The 23,675-nt window shown below is 40.0% G+C and overlaps 1 protein-coding gene across 4 annotated transcripts in view; it reads left to right on the forward strand.

Moving 5' to 3' along the window:
* The first annotated feature begins 369 nt into the window (after window positions 1–369).
* wdr4 (WD repeat domain 4) overlaps window positions 370–23,675 on the forward strand; it is a 35,635-nt gene continuing 12,329 nt past the window's right edge. Inside the window, exons 1-5 of one of the 4 annotated variants that reach the window (XM_038294139.1) lie at window positions 372–544; window positions 3,835–3,903; window positions 3,989–4,135; window positions 5,700–5,856; window positions 20,481–20,593. In XM_038294139.1, coding sequence (XP_038150067.1) covers window positions 462–544; window positions 3,835–3,903; window positions 3,989–4,135; window positions 5,700–5,856; window positions 20,481–20,593 — 569 coding nt within the window. In that variant the 5' untranslated portion in view covers window positions 372–461. Of the gene's footprint in view, window positions 622–3,834; window positions 3,904–3,988; window positions 4,136–5,699; window positions 5,857–20,480; window positions 20,594–23,675 lie in introns of all 4 variants that reach the window. The other 3 variants (XM_038294141.1, XM_038294140.1, XM_038294142.1) reach the window with 3 other exon arrangements.

The raw sequence follows: 23,675 nt of genomic DNA on the forward strand, positions 1-23,675 counted from the left end.
GGCCTCAATTCCAAACTGTTTAAAATACAAAAGCATGCTGCTAGAAAGTATGAATATTGTGGAGAGAAGAAATCAATACAACATGTTTTATTGAGATGTCTGAAATATGAACAAGAAAGAAGAGACATGAGGACAGCATTTCAAAGAAATAAAGAAAGAGTTGATATAGAAGACACATAACAAAGAAGCTTTGGAACAAGTCTATACAAATTATAATTATATATGTTATTTTTTTAAAGAAAACACAACTGGTTAATAGAATTTCAGTTAAGAACGGTAACTTTTGATATTATTTAAAGATGAGCCACACTCCACGCCAGTTGGTGGCGGTAAATGCCCTCCTTTATAGTTTTTTTTTTACCAAACGCCAATAAAGAACACAAAAAGAAGACGTTGCTAGTAAGCTAATTTCCTTTTAGGTCACTCGACAAGCAGGCCTTAAGTGTCTGGGGCACTGAGCCATGTCTTTCGTGGGTTTCTATGGAGAGTGGTTTCTTTCAGCATGCGGTAGCAAAGTCGTAGCGATTCACACCAAAGAGCACAGGTAGGAACTGATTTAATTATTTGAGGTTTTGTTCGCTGCCACCGGGAAAAAAGGAAGGAGAGACACAACTCTTCCACGTGAGTAGTTAGCCACATGGTGCAGAACATCTATCTGAACGCTGTCGTCGGTGGTGATAGTATCTGCTGGGCATTCAAAATCTACTCTTATACATGACTGTAGACTTCTGACATAGAAAAAGCACTAAAAATTAGAGAATCGATAATAGCAGTATTCTTTGACTTAGAAAAAGCATATGACTCAATGTGGAGTGAAGGTTTATTGAATAAGTTAGAAAATAAAGGAATAGGTGGTAGAATGTATAACTAGATAGCAAGTTTCTTTACAGATAGGGAAATTAGAGTAAAAGTTTTGTGTGGAATACTCAAAAGATTTTTAAAATAGAAAACGGCATTCCTCAAGGGAGTGTAATTAGTCCTGTACTTTTCAATATTATGATTAATGATATATTCTTAAATCTAGATGAATCCATTAAATCAGCCCTTTATGCAGATGATGGAGCCATACGGTCGAGGGGAAGGAATGTCTCGTATGTAGTTAAAAATATAAAGAGAGCAGTTAATAAAATAGAAAAATGGTCATATGAATGGGGATTCAAATTGTCACTAAGTAAATCCTGTTATATGATTTTCAGTAATAAAATAAATATTGATATAGGAGAAATAAAATTATATGATCACTCTATTAAAAGAGCGGCAGAATTCAAATATTTAGGATTATGGTTAGATAGTTCATATACATGGAAGATGCATATTAATCAGTTAGAAACAAAAGGAAAGAAAGTAATAAACCTCATGAAAGCTGTGGCTGGGAATGATTGGGGGGGTGATAAGCAGTCACTATTGAACATCTACAGGGCACTTTTGAAATCAGCAATAGATAATGGATTTATGGTATATGGAGCAGCAGCAAAATCATTGCTACAAATAGCAGATAAATTACAATATAGGGCATTACGTATTATTCCTGGAGCAACTAAAACTACCCCCATTAATGCTCTTTTAATAAAGGCTGGAGAAAGTCCTTTAGAAATGAGAGGGGTCAAAATGTCACTTTCGTATTGGATCAGAATTAAAAGCAGTAGTGAAGAAAACCCAGCAGCAAACATTATTAAGAACTGTTGGAAATATTCCAAATTTACAAGAAAGGGCTTTGGTTGAACAGCAAAAATATATGAGTTGGATGATAAGAAATTCTCTAAAAATAACACAATCAGTGCTGTACCACCATGTTTGTTTGCAGAAACAAACGTTGACTTAAAAATATATGAAATGAAAAGAGAATGGAAACCTAATGAAGTTGGGGTTAAAGCTAGCATATATTAGACAATTGTGTTATAGTTATTTACTGTAATTTATTTAATTTACACAGATGGTTAAAAAATACAAAAGAAAATGTGGGAATAGGGATATTCATTCCAGAGTGTAATATATGTTTATGGTAAAGATTAACAGACCTTGTATCTATATACACAGCAGAAATGGTAGCAATTATTATTAGTTTACAGCGGGTGGAGGAGGTTAGACCGGACAGGGTGGTGATTTGCACGGATTCTAAAGCTGCAATAGAAAGGATTCATTCAGAAGGAAATGGGAAAGACCTTGTACTAGAAATTCATCAGAGTTTGTTTAGGTTTAAGTTATTTAGGTATGGAATAGATGTACAGTTCTGTTGGTTTCCAGCACACGAAGGGGTGAGAGGAAATGAAATGGCAGACAAGATAGCTAAAGAGGCTTTAGGAAAGCAGAATATAGATCAGATCCCGTTTGGGAAAGGGGAAGGTAAATTAATTATTAAAAAGAAAGAAACAGAAATATGGCAAAAAAAAATATGGGATGAAGATGAGAAGGGAAGAAGATTATATAGACTTTAGACAGATTTTATCTGTTATTTTGTTTACACAGGTGTAAAACAAAAATAAATTTTGTTTGGAAACAGCTCACTGGACAAATTCATCTTTTAAAAGTGCAGCGTTGAAAAATAGTAAAAATGACTGTAAATTTACAGTCCTAACATTTTTTTTTATTATTTTAGATATAAATAATGATAAAATATAATAAATTCAATTCAATAACCCATTCTACAAAACATTCAGCAGTCTAATGGCAGTGGGGAAGAAACTGTTAAGGTTCAAAAGTCTGTGATTAAAAAAAATTCTGGAGAAAGAAGCAGAAGTAAGAGATAATTTATACTAGATTAAGAACTGGACATACCTACTTGAATGAGTTTTGTTTGTACTAGGGAAGAGTAATAATAATTTTTGTGAGGGTTGTGAAAGAAATGAAATGTATGGGGAAATTATCCTGCCATAATGCAAGAGCACAAATTTTCAATTTGAGAAAAGAATTTCATCTTCTTGCACTCAAAACTTATAATGCTCACACTCAAAACATGCGCTCTCTCTCAAATATTTTCTCTTCTCTCTCAAATCTTTGTTTCTTTTCTCAGATTTAATGCTTCTTGCACAGATATTTTCTCCTCTCGCTTGCCTCCTTCTCTTCGCGCACAAACTGCGCTCTGCTCGAGTCTCAAATACGCTTGCAAACCCGTAGGCTCTGCTTGCGGATTTTTTTTGCTCTCTCGTGGATTGCAGTTGGATCGTCGCCTAGCAACCTTTCCAGCCAATAGAACGACAGTCTCGGAAAGGGTGCGCTTAGTTAACCCTACTAAGTGTGCCTGTGCTACTACGCCACTTATAAGAGCGTCAGCTGAAACTGCTATTTACAGTAGTTTTGTGGCTCGATTCAGCTAAGTTCAGTACTTATGGATAACCCAAAAAATTCTGAATTAAGTAATTTTAAACAATTAGTGGTTTGTTATGTAGAAAAGTAAAGAACCGACATATGAAATTCAAAGTAATAACTCAGGTTAAAGCAGGAAACGGGGGCGGCGGTGGGGGGGCATTTATTTATTTGTTATATTTATTTTGGTCACTTTTCTGGTCACTTTAGTTTATTCTTTGTCAGTGTTTAATAACATAACCCAGGACTCTTAAGTTATTTTTCTTTAAAACAATTCTGTTATGGTTAAAAAAGTTGGTTAAATAAAGATTTAATTAAGTCTGTGTTTGTGTTTTTTATTAAAATTAAATCATTTAGCAATATTATAAAAAGTCCAGGCAGAGCTGCACATAAAATATGGTTTCAAATCTTTTCAATAATTATCGATCAATATGCATTTTTTTTTATCGATGAGCTTTTTTTCTATATCGCCCAGCCCTACTTTGACATCATTCAGATCCAATGCACTAACTACTTTGTGCTATTTTGCAGAAAGCCATTTGTGTTTGACTGCAGCTCTGCTGAAAAGAGACCCAAAGGTGTAAATGTTGTAAATAGCAGGTATAAAGATTACATTAGAGAAAGTTTGTATCTAAGTATAAGATTGAATCAGTTTTACAGTGAAAACTGTCTTTTCTATCCTCAGTGATGGTGATGCTTCAGAGGACACAGGAAGTGACAAGGTCCTTTCTTTCGCAGTGTCTGCTTCTGGAAAACTAATGGCATTAACTGATGACAACAAGCGGCTGGTTTTATTTCAGAGCGAGCCTTTGTGGCACTGCATCAGCATCAGGTACACATTTGGATATTTGTATGTGGGTTAGGCCTGTGGAAAGTTACAGTCCTTGTTTGTGCTTCTATGTATACAGTTGACAATATCATAGTCAGTTGTCTTGATAGTTCTTCCATTCAGCAAGAGTGTCCATGCTGCAGTTTGCTTAATTAAAGGGTGGCTAATATAAAATCAAATAACATGGCAATTACTGTGCTCTTTAAATAGTGGGGGTATGTGAAAGCTACCCCTACCTTACACTTATCTTCTTTCTTTCTTGTGTCTTTACTAACCCTTTCCGCTGTATTCAGAGGCAAAGTTCATATCTCTAATATGCAAACTATCAAATTAACCCAGTGAAACAATGCTTTGATTCACCTGCATCTGCAGTGATCCACCAGCACAGCAATGATGCTGCATCCTATAGGGCAAGCATCCCCAAAGTCGGTCCTCGAGGGCAGCTGTCCTGTGGGTTTTTGAGGTTTCCCTGCTTTAACACAGCTGATTATGATGATTGCAGTTGAGCAAAACCCTGTTAATGAGCTTTCAATTAAAATCCGCTGTGCTGGAGCAAGGAAACCTCTAAAACCTGCAGGACAGCGGCCCTCGAGAACCGACTTTGGGGATGCCTGCTGTAGGGGAAAAAAAAGTCAATTTCGGCTCGACAAGACCATCTATTTTGTACTCCATTCCTGTCTTCAAAGTTTTCTCTCTATCTGGTGAAGGGGCGGTAACATATGTGTTTACCTAGCTGCAAGTACACAGTGAGTCCGAGTCTATACCAGATTTTGAAGAGCACATTGTTCACAAAAATAACTTTTTTTTTTTATCTCCAAGATATGCGTGTTGTAGCTGAAGTCCAATTTTGTCAGATGATGCTTGTTATTAGCTTGGTTTTTAAAGACATACCCCTTATTTTCACAGATTCATGTGCTATGAAAATGTGAACATCATGCTGTAAGACTGTGCTCAGTAAAAAAAAAAAAAAAAAAAAAAGCCAGTCAAAAGCAACTTTCCTTGATTAAGATAAAGCAGCAGTGGCTGAACAAAGAAGGGAAACTCCCAAATGTGGAGAGAATCTAGTTAACCTGGGATTCCAGCCATTGTTCGGCTTCCCAATCACATTCAGTACCCTCCTCACATTTTATGATGCAGTGAAGACAGAATAGAATGGAATAGGAAATCCCTTTGTCCAGTAATAGTGAAATTCTGGTATTTACAGCAGCAAAAAGATTCCAGAAAAAATGGTCAAATACATGTGGACTTTAGAAAATGTATATGAATCTCACAGCAGTGTTACTATTAGCCTCATGGGTTGTTTGAGAGGGTATGTCGAGCAACAGAACCACAGTAGAACCATGCTGACAGTTTGCCGAGTTTGTTGCTAATGCATCTTTACAACTGTAGCTACTCTTAGTAAGGTTCAAACAGCAGCAGCTTCTGTTTGTACAGTATGCAGCGCATGTCCACACAATTGTGTGTGTGTGTGTGTGTGTGTGTGTGTGTGTGTGTGTGTGTGTGTGTGTGTGTGTGTGTGTGTGTGTGTGTGTGTGTGTGTGTGTGTGTGTGTGTGTGTGTTACACAGGTGGGTGACGAGGAGGTGTACATCAATGGTGTTCAGCCAGGCTGAGGATGAGCTGCTGGTTGCTGACAAGTCTGGAGATGTTTACTCCTTCTCTGTATTGGAACCACAAAGGGAGGGTGAGCTGAAGATGGGACACCTCTCAATGTTGCTAGCTGTGGTAAGGATCAAGTGGTATGCGTGATGGGAAGAAACCAATCTTGTACAATGCAAATTTTGCAGGTTTTCCCACTTGCAAAGTATGTGAAAATCTTCGCTTTTGGGACATAGATGGACCACAACCCCATAATTATAAGCCTGTTTCACGCCCCAAGAGATCAGAGAAAGACTGGGGGAGAATTAATAGCCAGAGCAGACAGATTGAGTTGTGATTAGGGCTGGGTAAAAAAATCGATTCCTTTACATTTTTGCAAAATCGATGTCTGGGAAATGAAATCAATTCATTTTATAGTAACGCATGGGACTTTCCCAGTCAAATGAGCAGGAAAGATGCTCTCAAGATGACTTCAAGCCAGAGAGCTGCAAATACAGCAAATAGGTTGCCTGAAGACATTACCAAATGGGGGGCTGACCAGCAAACACCATGTAGTTGTTACCAGGGTTCCCGCGGGTCCTTAAAAAGTCTTAAAAGGCATTGAATTCTTCAAAATAAAATTAAGGCCTTAATTGGTATTAAAATGTCTTAAATCAGTCTTTCATAGGTCTTAATTTTTAAAACATCATAAATAGGTTTATTTTTATTATGATTTATTTTTGTAATCTAAATAAAACATTAAAACTGACCTTTTTTTTTTGTATTTAAAAATAATTGGTTCCATAATATCCGATGGCGAAACCAATAAAAGCGTTGTTGCGGCCGGGACATTTGGGAGATGCACCATTAACTCTTTGTCTGGAAAAATATGAGCAAGTGTAAATGTAACCAAAATTGTCTCCAGCCAAGAGTTTTCTCCATGACTAAAACCAGGAAACATTCATGAGGCACAGTGGATTTTGTGCAAGAAGTCATTCAAGCTCGGAATGATGGGAATTAAGGCAGTGGAGTCGCATGCGAAGCAAGAAACACAAAGCGTTAAAATGGAGTTACGGAGAAACAGCCGGTATTTCTCAGTTTTGTTCCACCCTTGTCTCTGCAACGCCTCCAGTTATCACCAAATCAAACATACTAAGAAAACGATACAAAGAAAAATAGCTGCAAAAAAGACTTAGCACTGGTTCTGTTGTGGCTTTAAAACTGATTTGTTTTGTTTCCTGCTAATACAAAGTTTGTGAATTCAGTTAAATAATTGTTAAAATATATCTGTCATTTGTGTGTTTTTAGCTTTCTTCCTACTTTTCAAAATTTGAAACATTAGTGCAGTGGTTTATGTTAAAATAAACCTTTGGTAAAGTTGTCGCAAGCAGGTTTTTCTTGTGTTTCTTGTGAATTTGGTCTTAAATTTTTATTTCAAGTGGCATTAAAAAGTCTTAAAAAGTCTTTAATTTAACTTGCTTTAAGTTGTAGGAACCCTGGTTACAAACAACGCTGCACATATGGTTTGTACAGTGGAGATAATGCAGCTCATGCATGTCTGATGTGTCACGTCTGATTGCTTGAGTGAGGCTTCACTTTTTCACTTCAAAGGCAAGTGTGCACTTTTGAGACATTTTATTTTACATCTCAGGTTTAAACTGTCCGATTTACAAGTTTGCACTTTGCGTTTAATATGACAGGAAAAAAATAAAATACATGGGTATTTTGAAACACAGCTGAACCACTTTCATTTTTTTTTAAAACAGATCAAATCGAAATTAATCGGTTTAGAACTGTATGAATCAAAATTGAATCGATTCAGGACTGTGTGTGTTATGCTTCGAGAATAATGTTAGCTTGTGTGCTAAGCATTTGAGTTGTTGTTCAAAAAAGCACTTAGTAACTACTGTAGATTGTAAAGATTTTACTTAATTTGTTGCTGTATTGGAAAGGTAATGCCACTCCTGAAAGTCATGGTCTCAGAGTTTGTCCTCAGAGGCAATTTTACTGCTATAGTTTGGTGATCTATTTACAGATTACCTGGCAAAATCTTAGATGTTAATTGGTGAGAGAATTCAGCTGCGGGTATAACAATGTCCACAGATTTTAATGAGAACTGAACTCCGCCGCCAAAGAAAATAGATAATGTGTTCTTCCTTTAATGTTTGCTCAGCATTAATATTAGGGCTGGGTACCGAACATCGGTTCTTTTATGGTACCGACCGAAATGCTTCGGTTCTACAGAGTATCGAAACATGCATCGTCTTTCGGTACCAAGTTTCGGTGATTGGCTGTAACACTTAACGTGATTGCGTCATCCAGGAAAAATACACAGGTGGTCACTCCTACAGTCAGGGTTCATGTGTATCTGTTGTGAACTGGTTGCGAGCGTCGTGGAACCCCTTTAAAATGCCCCCCAGGTCAAAAGCGCGCCTTCACTTTATTAAGACTGATGCCAATAGTGCGCAATGCAATACATCGTTCACTGAAACAATTTAAAGGAATAGTACACCCAAAACATGATTAGGCTTCATTTTCTACTCACCCCCATGCTGAACAACACTCTGGAGTACTTTTTTGATATCTCAAATGCATCTGGAGATCTGGGAGGCTTCTTGCTGTCTGCTGACATTCAAATAATGGAGGTCTATTGTGCCCGAGACAGAAAGGTCCATAAAAGTCCACAAAAACGTGTCAATATTCCTCCATACTGCTCGTCCAATGTATTCCAAGTGTCCTGAGTGGGTAGCGTCCAGAATTTACTCGAAACGAAGTCATTTAGAATGTTTTTAGAGCATAAACATTAGTGTATAGTATTTCCTGAAAGCGCGCGCCAGCGCGTTCACGAGCCTACGGAAGCCGGCAGACCAAACCAGCGCATTCAGCTCGGCAAAGAACTCATGCTCTTCCTCAACACTGAAGTCCTCAGACATTTTTCTTTCGTTGTTTCTTTCTTTGCACAGGTAAACAGCACATTTCTTCTTCTACGCTTGCATTATCGGCAGAGCAGACGCTGAATGCGCACTTTCATCTGGTTTGGTCTGCCGGCTTCCGTAGCGTCCTGAACGCGCTGTACACTACTGTTTATGCTCTAAAAACATTCTAAATGACTTCGTTTCGAGTAAATTCTGGATGCTACCCACTCAGGACACTTGGAATACATTGGACGAGCAGTATGGAGGAATATTGACACGTTTTTGTGGACTTTTATGGACCTTTCTGTCTCGGGCACCGTAGACCTCCATTATTTGAATGTCAGCAGACAGCAAGAAGCCTCCCAGATCTCCAGATGCATTTGAGATATCAAAAAAGTACTCCAGAGTGTTGTTCAGCATGGGGGTGAGTAGAAAATGAAGGCTAATCATGTTTTGGGTGTACTATTCCTTTAAGAGCAGAATATTGCTCGGTGTTTGACTGCAAGAAGAGCGGACCGCAGCCGGCGCAACCATCCTCCTCTCAGCAGCCCGTGGGCAGAGCAAAGCCAGAGCGGAGTGAAGCATGCTGCTTTCAAACAGCGGGAGCAGCAAAATCACGTCTGCTGCTTCTTTTTTTGCTGCTTGTACCAGCTTCTGGCGCGCGGCTGAAGAAGCTTTGCTGCTCTGGCTGCTCGGTCGAAAAGTGGCTCTGACGCGCGTTGGGCGGAGCTACTCTATCCTTTCTCTGCCTTGCAGCTATATTTGCTGTGATCAGTGGGAATAAAGTAGTTTTATTATGTTTTTAAGTGGGAAAATCCACCTGAAAACTTAATCAGTGCAGTCAGTTCATCCTGCCTTCCAATATTTCTGTCGGAGCCGCTCAGACCCCCACATACCAGCGGTGCGCTGTCAATAGGATCCCATTCAACGGGCTTGGTTGTCAGACATGTAAGGAAAACTGCTAAGTGAAAAGGTCCTCACAATGTGACAGTGAATATTAGACACTGATTTTTTTTTTTTTTTATGCAAGAGGAAAAATGTAAATGGGAAAATCAGAGCTTAAAATAAAACTCAAGATTTGTACTTTTTTATGTTGTGTAATTTTCTTTTTCTTCGAATTGATATTATAAAACTGGTATGGAAAAAAGTATCGTTCAGGAACCGGTATCGAAGTGAAGGTATCTGTATTGGTACCGGAACCGAAAACTTTTGAACAATACCCAGCCCTAATTAATATTGATCCCAATCACAGTTCTCAATCAGCGATCCTCTACCAAGTACATGCGGGATCTCCCGTTTACTGCGCTGTGTACTCGTGTAATATCTGCTCCAGGACTAGAAGACCAGTGGTATCTGTCTGTCTGTGGGGCAAAGTTTGATTCATTTAAGCATCATTCAGTACCAGTCTGTTGATGACAAAGCTCAGTATACAATCATGGCCAGAAGTTTTGAGATGGACAAAAATATTATATTTTCACATGATCTGCTGGCCTCTGGTTTTCATGTGTGTATGTCAGATGTAGTAATCACATACAGAAATACAATTGCAATCATTATGAGTAACGAAAGCTTTTAATGACAGAATGAGTTAATGCAGCAAGTCAATATTTGCAGTGTTGACCCCTCTTCTTCAGGACCTCTGCAATTCTCCCTGGCATGCTCTCAACCAAATCAACTTCTAGACCAGATCCTGACTGATAGCAGTCCATTTTTGCACAATCGATGCTTGCATTTTGTCAGAATTCCTAGGTTTTCGTTTGTCCACCCATCTCTTGATGATTGACCACAAGTTTTCTATGGGATTAAGATCAGAGGAGTTTCCAGGCCAGGATGCTTTACAGTTGGCATGAGACAAGACTGGTGGTGGCGCTCACCTTATCTTCTCCGAACAAGCGGTTTGCCAGATGTCCCAAACAATCGGAAAGGGGATTCATCAGAGAAAATGACTTTACCCCAGTCCACTCCCTGTACCTTTTGCAGAATATCAGTCTGTTCTTGATATTTTTCCTGGAGAGAAGTGGCTTCTTTGCTGCCCTCCTGGAGACCAGGCCTTGCTCCAAGAGTCTCTGCCTCACAGTGCGTGCAGTTGCACTCTCACCTGCCTGCTGCCGTTCCTGAGGACCGCAGCAGACAAAACTATTTGCGATTTGTCGGCTTTCCAGAGGGCTGTGAATCGGGTGACCCAGTCAAGTTTTTGGAGATGGTTTTACCTGACATGCTGGGCACTCCAATAGGAGACAAGGAACGGTTTATTGAGCGAGCTCACAGACTGGGTCCCCGAGCTTCGAAAGACAGACGCAGCGGCTGGACTCTGATTGCGAGGTTTATGTGCTCAGGCGATAGAGAGCGCTTTCTTCGTGCGGCCCAGGGGAAAGGAGAACTTCGCTGGAGCAGTAAGAGAGTGATGATTTTTCCGGATTTCTCAAGGGGCACGGTGGCCAAGCGAGATGCCTTCAGGGAGTGTAAGAAAATCTTGCATCGGCGTGGAGTGAAATTTGCTCTGCAGTATCCAGCTACGACGATCACCACAAAAGAGGGATCTCGCCGCTTCGACAACCCCAAGGCAGCAATGAACTTCATCAGAAATGAATTATCCTAGGCTAATGAGGACATGGAATAACCCAGTACTTTCCCGCTTCATCTTTATGGAGATCGATATTCCCGTTTACTCTTCTTTCCGTTACTAGCGAAGTAACGTAAGTGATCTCACCTGCTGTCTTCAAACTATATTGAAAGTAAAAAAAAAAAAAAAGGTTTGAAAGTAGTTTTTTCTCTATACAGTTAGTCTGGTTCTCATTAACGCACCCAATTACCTACATATCTAGTGGCATTATTGTTAGGCTGCTGCGGTTGGACTTAGTTTTGACAGCAGCTTTACTGTCAGTTACGGACTATTAAGAGTTTCAGTGTGAAGTGCTCGGGGGTTGCACCGTTATGTTCATGCACCCCAGTTTTATTTTTGTTTGTTGTTATGTTGTTGTTTTTCTCTTTTCTTTTTTGTACATCCAAGACAGTCTCAGTCATGATAACAATACATGGAATTTGCTTACTAATGCAGTCATGTTTCTTTGTAAACTGTATCAATGTCTACTCTAAACTATAACTTGCGCCTAGCCACCTGGAACGTTAATGGTTTGGGGAGCCCCATAAAGAGGAATAAGGTCCTTTTCAGTTTGAAATCCACCAGGTATGATATCGTTTTTCTGCAAGAATGTCACATGTCTGTGATGGACTCCAAAAAATTACAGAGAGGATGGGTGGGATGTGCTTTCTGTAGTCCTGGAACGAGCCGAAGCAGAGGTGTTATCACATTAGTGAATAAACATTTACAGTTTAAATGCATAAAAGAGATGAAGGACGAGGAAGGGCGGTTCCTTATTATTTTAGCTGAAGTTCAAGGAAGAGAATTAATACTTGCTAACTCATATGCCCCGAATATAGACGACCCTTTGTTTTTTGCTAACTTTGAATGTAAATTGACTGAGATGGGAAGTCATCCATTATTTGGGCTCGGGACATGAATATTGTTATGGATGCGATTCTAGATAGAAGTGTCCCCAGTAAGACCAAACCCCCAAAGTCACTCCTCACAATTAGGAAACTGTGCTCAGCCCTGGGACTTGTGGATGTGTGGCGGCTACTTAACCCCACTGGGAGGGATTATACCTTCCTCGTCCTTCATCTCTTTTATGGAAACTTACAGATTTGGAGAAGAAAGTGAAAGAGGCAGAAAACAAATTAAAGCAAATCTATTCCCCACATAACTTGAAAACAGTTACAAAGCTTAAATATTAATATAACCGGATAATAGCACAGAAGGTGGAGTTTGGTAGCACAGATTTTGAAAGATGGTCTCCTCTTTATCTCTCTCTATGGGGAAAAGTTAATGTTATTAAAATGAACTGTTCTGCTAGAGTTAATTATCTTCTTCAGTCTCTCCCACTAAATATCCCTATAAAATATTTCAAACGATTTGATGCTCTTTGCAGCAAGTTTTCATGGAACGGTAAAAGGCCAAGAATACATCTACGTAAACTACAGAAGCCAATAATGAAAGGTGGACTGGGAATGCCAAATCTTTTATTTTATTATTACGCATTCAATCTGAAGCAATTAGCACACTGGGCATTACCTCCGGAGAGAGCGCCACCTTGGTACGCAATAGAGCAGTCATTGTGTATCTCCATTCCTCCATTGCTCTTTTTGTCAGCCAGAATGCCTCCAAATGCCCAATCTCATCCTATTATCTCTCATTTTCAGGGACTGTGGAGATCGGTATCTCGTATGTTCAAGATTAACCCTTTCTTAAGTATATCCTCCGGTCTGTGGGACAACCCAAAACTCCTTATTGGTAAATCACCACCAATGTGGAAAGAGTGGGTGTCCAAGGGGGTAAATACTCTAGGTGATCTGTATAGAGATGGTGTTCTTAAATCATTTGATGATCTGGTTGAACAATTTAAGCTGGATATCAATCAATTCTGGAGATATCTTCAGCTGAGACACCTCCTTGTGACTATTTTCGGCTCTACACACACACCACCCCAGGGCTTGAACCTCATTAAGGAGATTTTACGGATTGCAGGGAGGAGGCATGGGGCTTCCCATTATTATTCCTTACTTATGAGCAACTCTGGTTTTCCATCCAACACAGCTTTGAAAAAACATTGGGAAACAGATCTGAACAGGACATTTACAGAAAATGAGTGGGATATAATCATTGGAATTACTAAGCAACTCTGCAGGGATATCAGAATTAGGTTAATTCAATTTAAAGTCCTTCATCGCTTTTACTGGTACCGAAATAGACTGGCTAGGGATGAAAGAAACGTCAGACTGCTGGAGATGTGTAGGTGAGTTGGGCACACTGACTCATGCCCTATGGTTATGTCCTAAGGTTCAAACATTTTGGAAAAGGGTTCACGAAAATATTACAGAGGTCATTGGAGTGGATTTTGATTTATGCCCCAGTCTTTACATATTAGGTAACCCTAAACCCTTGACCCATATTGAAAAAGCCCTAGCTAATTGGATTCAGACAAGTATAATGATAGGTAAACAGATGATAATGAGAAAGTGGAAAGATGCATAGGGCCCAGTATTTCAGGACTGGATGACAGAGCTAGGCAGAGTAGCTGCTTTTGAAAAGATATCCTTTAGTTTAACAAACAATATTGATAGATATAATGAGAAATGGGGTCTGTTTTTAGGTCTACTCATTTCAGGGTAGCTAAGTTGTGAAATCTGAATGCAGTGATCATTTTGACTTGGGTTGGTGTATGGAAATAAAGGTTGTACTGGACTGGGCTCATCTCAAGATATGGTCACTGAAAGACTACCTGGGGATTGGGAATTTTAGAGGGGACAATGGGATGTATAGCATTGTGGTGGTTACCTCTGTTTAAGATATGGAGCAAGGATTGAGCTCAACTGTCTTGGAAGTTGGTAGGTTTTTTTTTTTTGTTCTTGTTGTTATATTGTTTATTTTTTACTCTATGCTCTGTCATATGATTGTGTATTCAATTTCACCCTGTTTTGTTTACTCCTCTCTTAAATGTTCTTTAAAAACTTGGGCCTAAAATCAATGAAAGTTTAATCATAAAAAAAAGAAAAATATTGTGAACACCTGTCAATATAATGAAACTCAGTGGTGCAACCTCAACAAAGTATTAGAGATGTACCGTATTTTCACGACCATAAGGCGCACTGTACTAAAAGGCGCACTCTCAGTTATGTGTCCCATTTCTGTATTTAACACACACATAAGGCGCACCGGACTATAGGGCGCGTTTTTTATATACAGGTACATGTCCTCTACTACATTTAAATACCTCTACTGCGTATTTAAAAATACAGCGGGGGCAAAACAGTATGACTGTGCTTTATTCATGTATTTATTACAAAGTATTAATCAAACCTGGGAGCTGGCCGTGAGACAGACACATCGCAGATGACAGAGCGCTGTGATCAATTCTAAATTAAATTAAACTCCTGAAACCTGCCGACGGAATTTGTTCGCTTTTATTACCGGTATCCTGGTGCCTGCAGTTTAAATTATTTAGATGAAAAACATCTGCCAGCCACCGCGGTGAATCCGGAGGCTGCCCAGCCTAGAGGCTGCTGTTGAAGGGATTTCTACTGTCGGCGCACCGCTGGTATGTGGGGGTCTGAGCGGCTCCGACAGAAATAGTATAGGCAGGATAATAATCTGGATGAACTGACTGCAATTATGAAGTTTTTAGGTGGCCTTTCTCACTTAAAAACATATTAAAACTACTTTATTCCCACTGATCACAGCAAATATAGCTGCAAGATTTAGATTATTTAGATGAAAAACACCTGCCAGCCACCGCGGTGAACCCGGAGGAGACCCAGAGGCTGCTGTTGAATTAAGTTTTCAGGTAGAAAAATAGAGTGGGAGCAAAACTGAGTATGATTGTGCTTTATTCATGTATTTATTACAAAGTATTAATCAAACCCATCAAAGTCATCATCCTCTGTTTCTGAATTAAACAGCTGCGCTAAATCAGACATGCCAATTTCCCCTTCTTCGCTGTCAGAGTCACTTTCCGTGCCGGGCAGCTCCTCAGAAATAATGCTGGCTTTTGCGAAAGCTCATACAACAGTGCCAGCAGACACGTTAGTCCAAGCATCTACAATCCATCCGCAAACGGTGGCGTAACTTGCCCGGCGCTGCCTTCCACTTATCCTGAAACTGTGGTCTCCGTCGGTCATCCGTCGCTCCCACGCCGCTCGCAGCCTTACTTTGAACGGCCGGTTCACACCGACGTCGAGCGGTTGAAGTTCCTTTGTCAGACCTCCCGGGATAACGGCAAGAACAGTGTTAATTTGATTCATCTTTTCTTTTTTTTCCACATCGGCTGTGAGATGGGCACGGAGTCACAGATTAACAGCACTGCAAAAAATAGAAATCTCAATAAGTTATTTTTTCTTAAAATAAGTGTGTTTTTCCTTGATTTGAGGAGGTAAGTAAGACACTTTGCCAATGGAACAAGACAATTTCCTTTTAAAATAAGAAAAAACTATTTTATCGTCTTATTTCAAGTAAATATTATCTAACTATCTTATTTTAAGAGTGAAAATACTAATTCCATTGGCAAATCATCTTATTTACCTGCTCAAATTAAGGCTAAATATACTTAATTTAAGCCATTTTTTACTTATTTCTGGATTGTTTTTGCAGATGGTGATGCGTAGAAAAAAAACACCTGGTCTCCTCACATACACCTGCCTCAGCCACGCTTTCATCATCTCCTCATCCATCCAGCCTTTTTCATTTGCCTTAATATCATATGTCATCAGAGCGATGTGTCTGTCTCGCTGTCAGCTCCCAGATCAGCTTCTCTGATTGGTTGATGCGGCGCGTCCAGCAGCAAAACTTAAATTTTTCCATCTCGAGCTGCAGCAGCGCGTTGGCAGATGCTTAAACGCTCCCGACGTGCAGGGCCTGCTGCTCAAAACACGCTGCGGGCCCTTTTGCTGCGCCTATACGCGCGTCAACCATTGACTTTGCATGTAAACTCGCTGCTTCTGCTGCACCTGCTGGGTCCGGTTCACACCGATGTCGAGCGGTTGAACAGCGAGCACAGCGTTAATTTGTTTCCCCATGTTTTTCACATCAGCTGTGAGATGGGCACACATGGAGTTACATATTAACAGCGATGGTGATGAGTGGAAAAAAAACACCTGGTCTCCTTACATTCAGCCACTCTTTCATCATCTCCTCAATGAGGTGGTCTCAAAAGTCGCAGTTACAACACACATAGGGCGCACCGCACCAAAGGGCGCACCGCACATTTTGAGGGGGAAAAAAGACGTTTAAGTGCGCCTTATAGTCGTGAAAATACGGTATTAATCAGAATCATATGACCAATACTCAATGTAGCTATCATTGCTTTTTAATGGCATCCTTAATGCTATAAATAGTAATACGTTTACCCCTACTGTAATATCTCCATGCAGTCATCAGGTGTAGTATCCTGAATGTAAGATGACGGACGATGTAATCTAAAGGGATCTGCTTGAGTGAAATGTCTAGATTTGAATTCACATTTTATGATCAGAACTTTTATTTTGAAGAGGTTTAGGTTCTACATGAGGATAGTCATTATTTTTATGTCACCGCCTGCCTCAAGCCTGATCCTAATCAATCTGCCTTGCAATCGCATTAATGAAGAGGAAAATGGAAACAGCACAGCGTCCACACATTACTTGACGGACTTGTTTTATAGTATCATAACTTCATGTGTCAAAGAAGCAAAGCAAGTTCTTAGAAGAAGAGAGGAGGCATATAAAGCGGGCTAGTGTAACCCTTGCAGTACTGTTTATCATGAGTTGCAGTGGCTGTCTGACCCACAGTAGAGGGGAAGACTTGCAGGTTACATATCTTCCTGTCTACCACTAGTGCCCATTACATTTTTTTTTTTAGTTTCTCAACCAGAGCTGCTTAGTAGACTCAAAGAAGTCGCCTAGTTTAGAGTGGGGATTGGGAGCTGGGTGGGTAAGTGACCGCAGTAATTAAAATTTCACTACTGTTTGGATTTTAATTTTTACTATTTGAAGGAAAAAATATAAAAAAGAATTTGTAGAAATACATTGAGGGTATCTACAGCTTTGATAGTGACTAGTAGTTAAAATAAAAGTCCTTAAACAAAGACCTTAAAATTTGAGACCCAAGTCGAGAAAAATGGAATAGACAAGAGGTGGAAATTATTGGCACTTCGAAACACTCTATAAAGGACTGCTTCTGCGGGTGGGGACCACAGACCATTTCTCAGTGCCTATGGTTTCTGGCTGATGTCTTGGTCACTTATGAATGTTGGTGGTGCTTTCACACTTGTGGTAGCTTTAGAAAGACTCTACAAACCACACAAGTGGCTCAAGTAGTGTCTCTGATCCAGGACTGCACATCAATGCAAGCCATGGCAAAAAGGTTTGCTGTGTCTGTCAAGTGTAGTGTTAGGAGGCTTGAGGGGCTAACAGGAGACATGGAGGAAGCAAACAACCCAGCAGCAGGACCACCTTTGTGCAAAGGAACAGGAGGAGCACTGCTAGTGCCCTGCAGAATTACCTCCAGCAGCCCACAGCCCCCAAAAGTGAAACTTTCTGCACATGCCAACCACCCTGCAGCATGCAAGAGGGTTGAAGTATGCCATTGAACACCAGGATTGGCAAATCCTTCTCTGGCACCCTGTGCTCTTCACAGATGAAAGTAGGTTCACACTGAGCACATTTGACAGTCTGAAGACAACATGTAAGGAGTTCTGCTGCCTGCAACATCCTATAGCCTGAATGATTTGGCAGTTGGTCAGTAATGGTGTGGGGTGGCATTTCTTAGAACCACACAGCACTCTATGTGCTCGCCAGAGCTAGCGTGACTGCCATTAGATATGAGACCATATGCTGGTGCGGTTGTTTTTGTTTTTTTTAAGTCATCATCTCGGAGAGTGAGTGAACAGTTTTTATTCTTTTAACCTTTCTTTTGGATTTGTCTGCAATTGTTATAGAAAGATAGCTTTTAGAATTTAGACGCATTTTTTTCTGATTCCACTTAATTCCAAAAATGGGGACTCTAAAGTTTCTGACATCTTTGTCCTTTGAAGCATTTCATTTTAAACTGTCTGAATCTTAATACCTTCAAACCGTTAGACCCAATCTATAATTTGATGCATTTTAAAGCACAAGCCAATAGTTCTGTTTTCATTAAATTAAACCCTTGGTTTGACCTACCTTCTAAGTGTTTAAGTTGCTGTAGGAGATCTTGGAAAAAGTTCCAGCAAGCTATATTTTTTAACATACACAACCATGCCTTTCCCTTCAGACCACCTCTTGAAACCACGCCTTCAAAATACGTGAACGTGCATGCCGTCTGTCGAGATGTTCAGATGAGAAAGAGAAAGAAACTAGCTGAGACCCAGTGCTCGTGACACAAGCTAACAACAACATAATGCTACGTTTACACCTAAAGCAGCAGAGAGGCAGCAGAGCAAAAGCATCTAGTTTACATACAAGGTCAATGGTTGATGCGCATCATGGCACAGCAAAAGGTCCTGCACCGTCTCGCTGATCTGGGAGCTGGCAGGAAGACAGACACAGCATTGATGCAGAGCGCTATGATCACTCCTCTGAAACAGTTTATTAACGGCTTAATTAACTTAGAATGCTGAAATCTGCCGGCAAAACATGTTCGCTTTTATTATCCTGGTATCTGCAGTTTGGAGTACGTACACAATAAATGCCTTCCAGCCGCTGTGGCAAACCTCAAAGAGGCAACTGGGCCAGAGGCTGCTATTGAATGGGATTCCTAGTGACAGCGCACTGCCGGTGTACGGGGGTCTGAGTTGCTCCCACAGCAATAATATTTGAAGGCAGGATGGTAATCTGGATGAACTGACTGCACTAATAAAGTTTTCAGGTGAACTTTCTCACTTCAAAATCTATTCAAACTCCTTTTTACCCACTGATCACAGCAAATATAGCTGCCATTGTTACAGACAAAGAAAGCATAGGGTAGCTCCACCCAACGCGCATCAAACCCACTTTTTCCACCACACAGCTAGAGCAGCAGAGATGCTTCAGCCACACATCAGAACTAGAGTTGTACAAGTATAAAAAATGAAGCTGCACCCGCGTTTTTGCTGCTCTTACTGCTTTAGGTGTGAACGTAGCATAACAGTTCCTAGCTTCCAGCCATGGCGTCCTGCATGATCATTGGTGGGTCAATTTGTTTATGTGTCAGGCTACATGCACAGAGTGGAGGGACAAGCAGACGACCATGATTGACGTCTCAGGAACTAATACTGTACAACGGACTGTGTTTTGTGATTGGTGGACGTTACTCATTGATTTCACGCTGTAGTGGGCACCATTTAATTTAGTTTCACTTCCAGACCTTCTATTTCATTGCTTGTTATGCAACTGTTGGGATCAAGCCACATGGTAAAAACTGCACCTTTAAGCTAAGAAACACTTAATAAGATTTGGGCCCTTAGACTGTTAAGAACAGAGGTCTGTGACATTCACAATCCAAAGAGCCATTTTTTGATTTCAGTCCAGTTACTAAAACAAGTTTGGAGCTACAATGGGTACACAACCTAAAGATAATTTATAAGAAGATCCGTAGTAAATAACAACTGTACCATTTTAGGTTTTGAATTAAAGGAATCAAACTTTCAAAAAAAAAGAATGAATACATTTTCAATGGGTTGTTTGTTGAAAATTATGATTTAAAAAAATCCTACTGCAACACAGCTGAATCTGATGATAGCTGATAAACAGGCTTTTGCTGAACTGCAATCAATGGAAATTGGCTGTGCTGAAGCAACACAGGAAAATTATAAAACATTGACCTTTAAAGACTATTGACATACCTGATTTAGTAAATGTATTTTTGGAGTTCAATATTTGTTGGTGAAAAAAAAAAGCTGGATATTATAATTATAATCCAAAGTGATGAGGCATTGTTGAGTATATTGTTGCCACTTGTGGCTTTGGAGACACAGGTAACAGACCCATGGTTTTGAGCTTTCACTTATCTTTAAATATGTCTCATGTTTTGTCCAATTAATTGCATGTTTTTCAATACACTCAAGTCCAGATGAAAGAAATGTGAAAGCAGCTTTTAAGTTGCACAAAATAACTTTAGTATAAATTTGTGCTACAGGCAACCATCTTCAGCCTAGCTAAAGAAACTGTATTTAAAATGTCTATAATCCAGCTTGTCTGCTTGATTGTATTTTGTTTTTATGTAATTGCTATGAGGTCCTAAATGTTTGAGTATTGACTGGCTTTAATACAGAGAAAGATGACTGATTGTATGTCTCTGTTATCTTTTAGACCATTTCTATAGATGACCAATACATCATTACAGCTGATCGAGATGAGAAAATCAGAGTGAGCCATCACCGGTCTCCTTACAATATCCAGTCTTACTGCTTAGGACATCAGCAGTGAGTATCAGGACCCAAATTATAATGTGTGACCAGTTGTATTTATACTTATATTTAATGAACATATGGTCTGATTTTTTTTATTGATGTTTCCAAGCTTCATTAGGAGGTTAAGTGTAAGAATCTATTTTGTTGAAATGCACTCCAATCTAGGTTTTTTTCTTTAAACAAATTTCCAAATCTTCTGATGATGGCCCGAAGGTCAGTATTTCTGTACTCTGACTGAAACAAACAAACATCTGGGAGCTGGTTGAGGACAATATACTGACCTAATGGCTGAAGACACTTTATAATTTGAACCTTGACCTTTGAGTATTGTTACAACTTACGACATCTTTGAAATATATAATTTGCATTTTTAAACCCACAGATTAATTTTATCCAAGCTAATTTGCACACCACGCACCCGCTCTCAACCTGTTTCTATTTTTTTGTGCAGGTAGATCTAAGTGCCTCAAAGCTCTTTCTCATTTCAGATTTAATCATATTTTTCTAAAGAAAAATTAGAATATGTGTCTATATTTCACTTCAAAAATAATTTAAACCTTTAATAATGATTTTACATTTTGTCATAGTGCTTCAAGGGATTGGATTCAAGTAATGGACAGCCTAAACAGACATGAATACTGGATTCATCAACTCATCAAATCGGTGCTCCACTGATAGTGGCTTTTCATACTTGCTTAACTCTATGTGGACCTACTCAGATTTGTTTAAACTAACTCGCAGCAGTTATTGTGAAACCGAAAACCCGAGTTTACAACCTTAGTCTAGATCAATTCAGAGAGAAATACCAGCCGTGCTCTCTCCAGGATGGTGTCACAGCTAATCGGAAACTAAGTGAAGCTACTATATGAAAAAACAGGGAGACCATAACGTTATAGATTGAACTCGCAGATTCTGCAGAGTAGGCAAATAGAGATAGAATGATTTAAAAAAAAGGGCCTACAGCAACATAACTATACAGATAGCCTAGTGGGTGCCGCGGCACCTAGGGGTACCACGAGGTCACTTTTTCAAAAATTGATGAGAGTTTTATATTGAATGTACATTTTTACATTTTAACAATTTTATAAATTTATTTTGATGTAAGCAAATATATTCTAAGGCGAGGGGCTTCATTTTATGTTTTTTTTACTACTTTGAAAAAAATGACAGAAAAATAATATCAAATAATCATTGTAAGTTTAGGGGTACCACAGCTGGGTGGAAAAATGTGTAGGGGTACCTTGAGCCAAAAAAGTTTGGGAACCACTGGCTTAGATTACTTAGCTATCTGTACCTGAGCCTCTCGAACTATAAGCTTTATCAAAAAGGAAAGTTTTATGCCTAACCCTAAAAGTAGATGGGGTGTCTGACTTAGGACTAAAACTGGTTGTTGGTTCCACAGGACAGGAGCCTGATAACCAAAAGATTTGCATCCCATTCTGCTTTTAGAAATTCTTGGAACCATTAGTAAACCTGCAGATTGAGAGCGAAGTGCTCTTTCAGGAAAATGATGAAACAGTCATATCTCTGATATAAGATGGAGCTTGGCAATTTAAGGCTTTATATGTGAGAATGTATATATGTGTGTGTGTGTGTATATATATGTGTGTATATATATATGTGTGTGTGTATAGATATATGTGTGTATATAAATATACACTATATTGCCAAAAGTATTTGCTCACCCATCCAAATTATTGGAATCAGGTGTTCCAATCACTTCCATGGCCACAGGTGTATAAATTCAAGCACCTAGGCATGCAGACTGTTTTTACAAACATTTGTGAAAGAATGGGTCGCTCTCAGGAGCTCAGTGAATTCCAGCGTGGAACTGTGATAGGATGCCACCTGTGCAACAAATCCAGTCGTGAAATTTCCTCGCTCCTAAATATTCCACAGTCAACTGTCAGCTGTATTATAAGAAAATGGAAGTGTTTGGGAACGACAGCAACTCAGCCACGAAGTGGTAGGCCACGTAAACTGACGGAGCGGGGTCAGCGGATGCTGACGCGCATAGTGCGAAGAGGTCGCCAACTTTCTGCAGAGTCAATCACTACAGACCTCCAAACTTCATGTGGCCTTCAGATTAGCTCAAGAACAGTGCGCAGAGAGCTTCATGGAATGGGTTTCCATGGTCGAGCAGCTGCATCCAAGCCATACATCACCAAGTGCAATGCAAAGCGTCGGATGCGGTGGTGTAAAGCACGCCGCCACTGGACTCTAGAGCAGTGGAGACACGTTCTCTGGAGTGACGAATCGCGCTTCTCCATCTGGCAATCTGATGGACGGGTCTGGGTTTGGCGGTTGCCAGGAGAACGGTACTTGTCTGACTGCATTGTGCCAAGTGTAAAGTTTGTTGGAGGGGGGATTATGGTGTGGGGTTGTTTTTCAGGAGCTGGGCTTGGCCCCTTAGTTCCAGTGAAAGGAACTCTGAATGCTTCAGCATCCCAAGACATTTTGGACAATTCCATGCTCCCAACTTTGTGGGAACAGTTTGGAGCTGGCCCCTTCCTCTTCCAACATGACTGTGCACCAGTGCACAAAGCAAGGTCCATAAAGACATGGATGACAGAGTCTGGTGTGGATGAACTTGACTGGCCTGCACAGAGTCCTGACCTCAACCCGATAGAACACCTTTGGGATGAATTAGAGCGGAGACTGAGAGCCAGGCCTTCTCGTCCAACATCAGTGTGCAACCTCACAAATGCGCTTCTGGAAGAATGGTCAAAAATTCCCATAAACACACTCCTAAACCTTGTGGACAGCCTTCCCAGAAGAGTTGAAGCTGTTCTAGCTGCAAAGGGTGGACCGACGTCATATTGAACCCTATGGATTAGGAACGGGATGTCACTTAAGCTCATATGTGAGTCAAGGCAGGTGAGCAAATACTTTTGGCAATATAGTGTATGTGTGTGTGTGTGTATATATGTGTGTGTGTATATATGTGTATTAGGGGTGGAACGGTTCACAAAATCCACGGTTCGGTTCGATTTACGATTTCTGGTCCGCTCCCATACAGCAGACCTATAAAGTGCTGCTGGCGCGTCTTCCAACGCCTGTTCTTTCCCACTCGCCATTCCGACACAATTCTCCA

The sequence above is a fragment of the Cyprinodon tularosa genome, unplaced genomic scaffold, assembly GCF_016077235.1.
Source record: "Cyprinodon tularosa strain WSP-4 unplaced genomic scaffold, ASM1607723v1 ctg335, whole genome shotgun sequence".
NCBI lineage: Eukaryota > Metazoa > Chordata > Actinopteri > Cyprinodontiformes > Cyprinodontidae > Cyprinodon > Cyprinodon tularosa.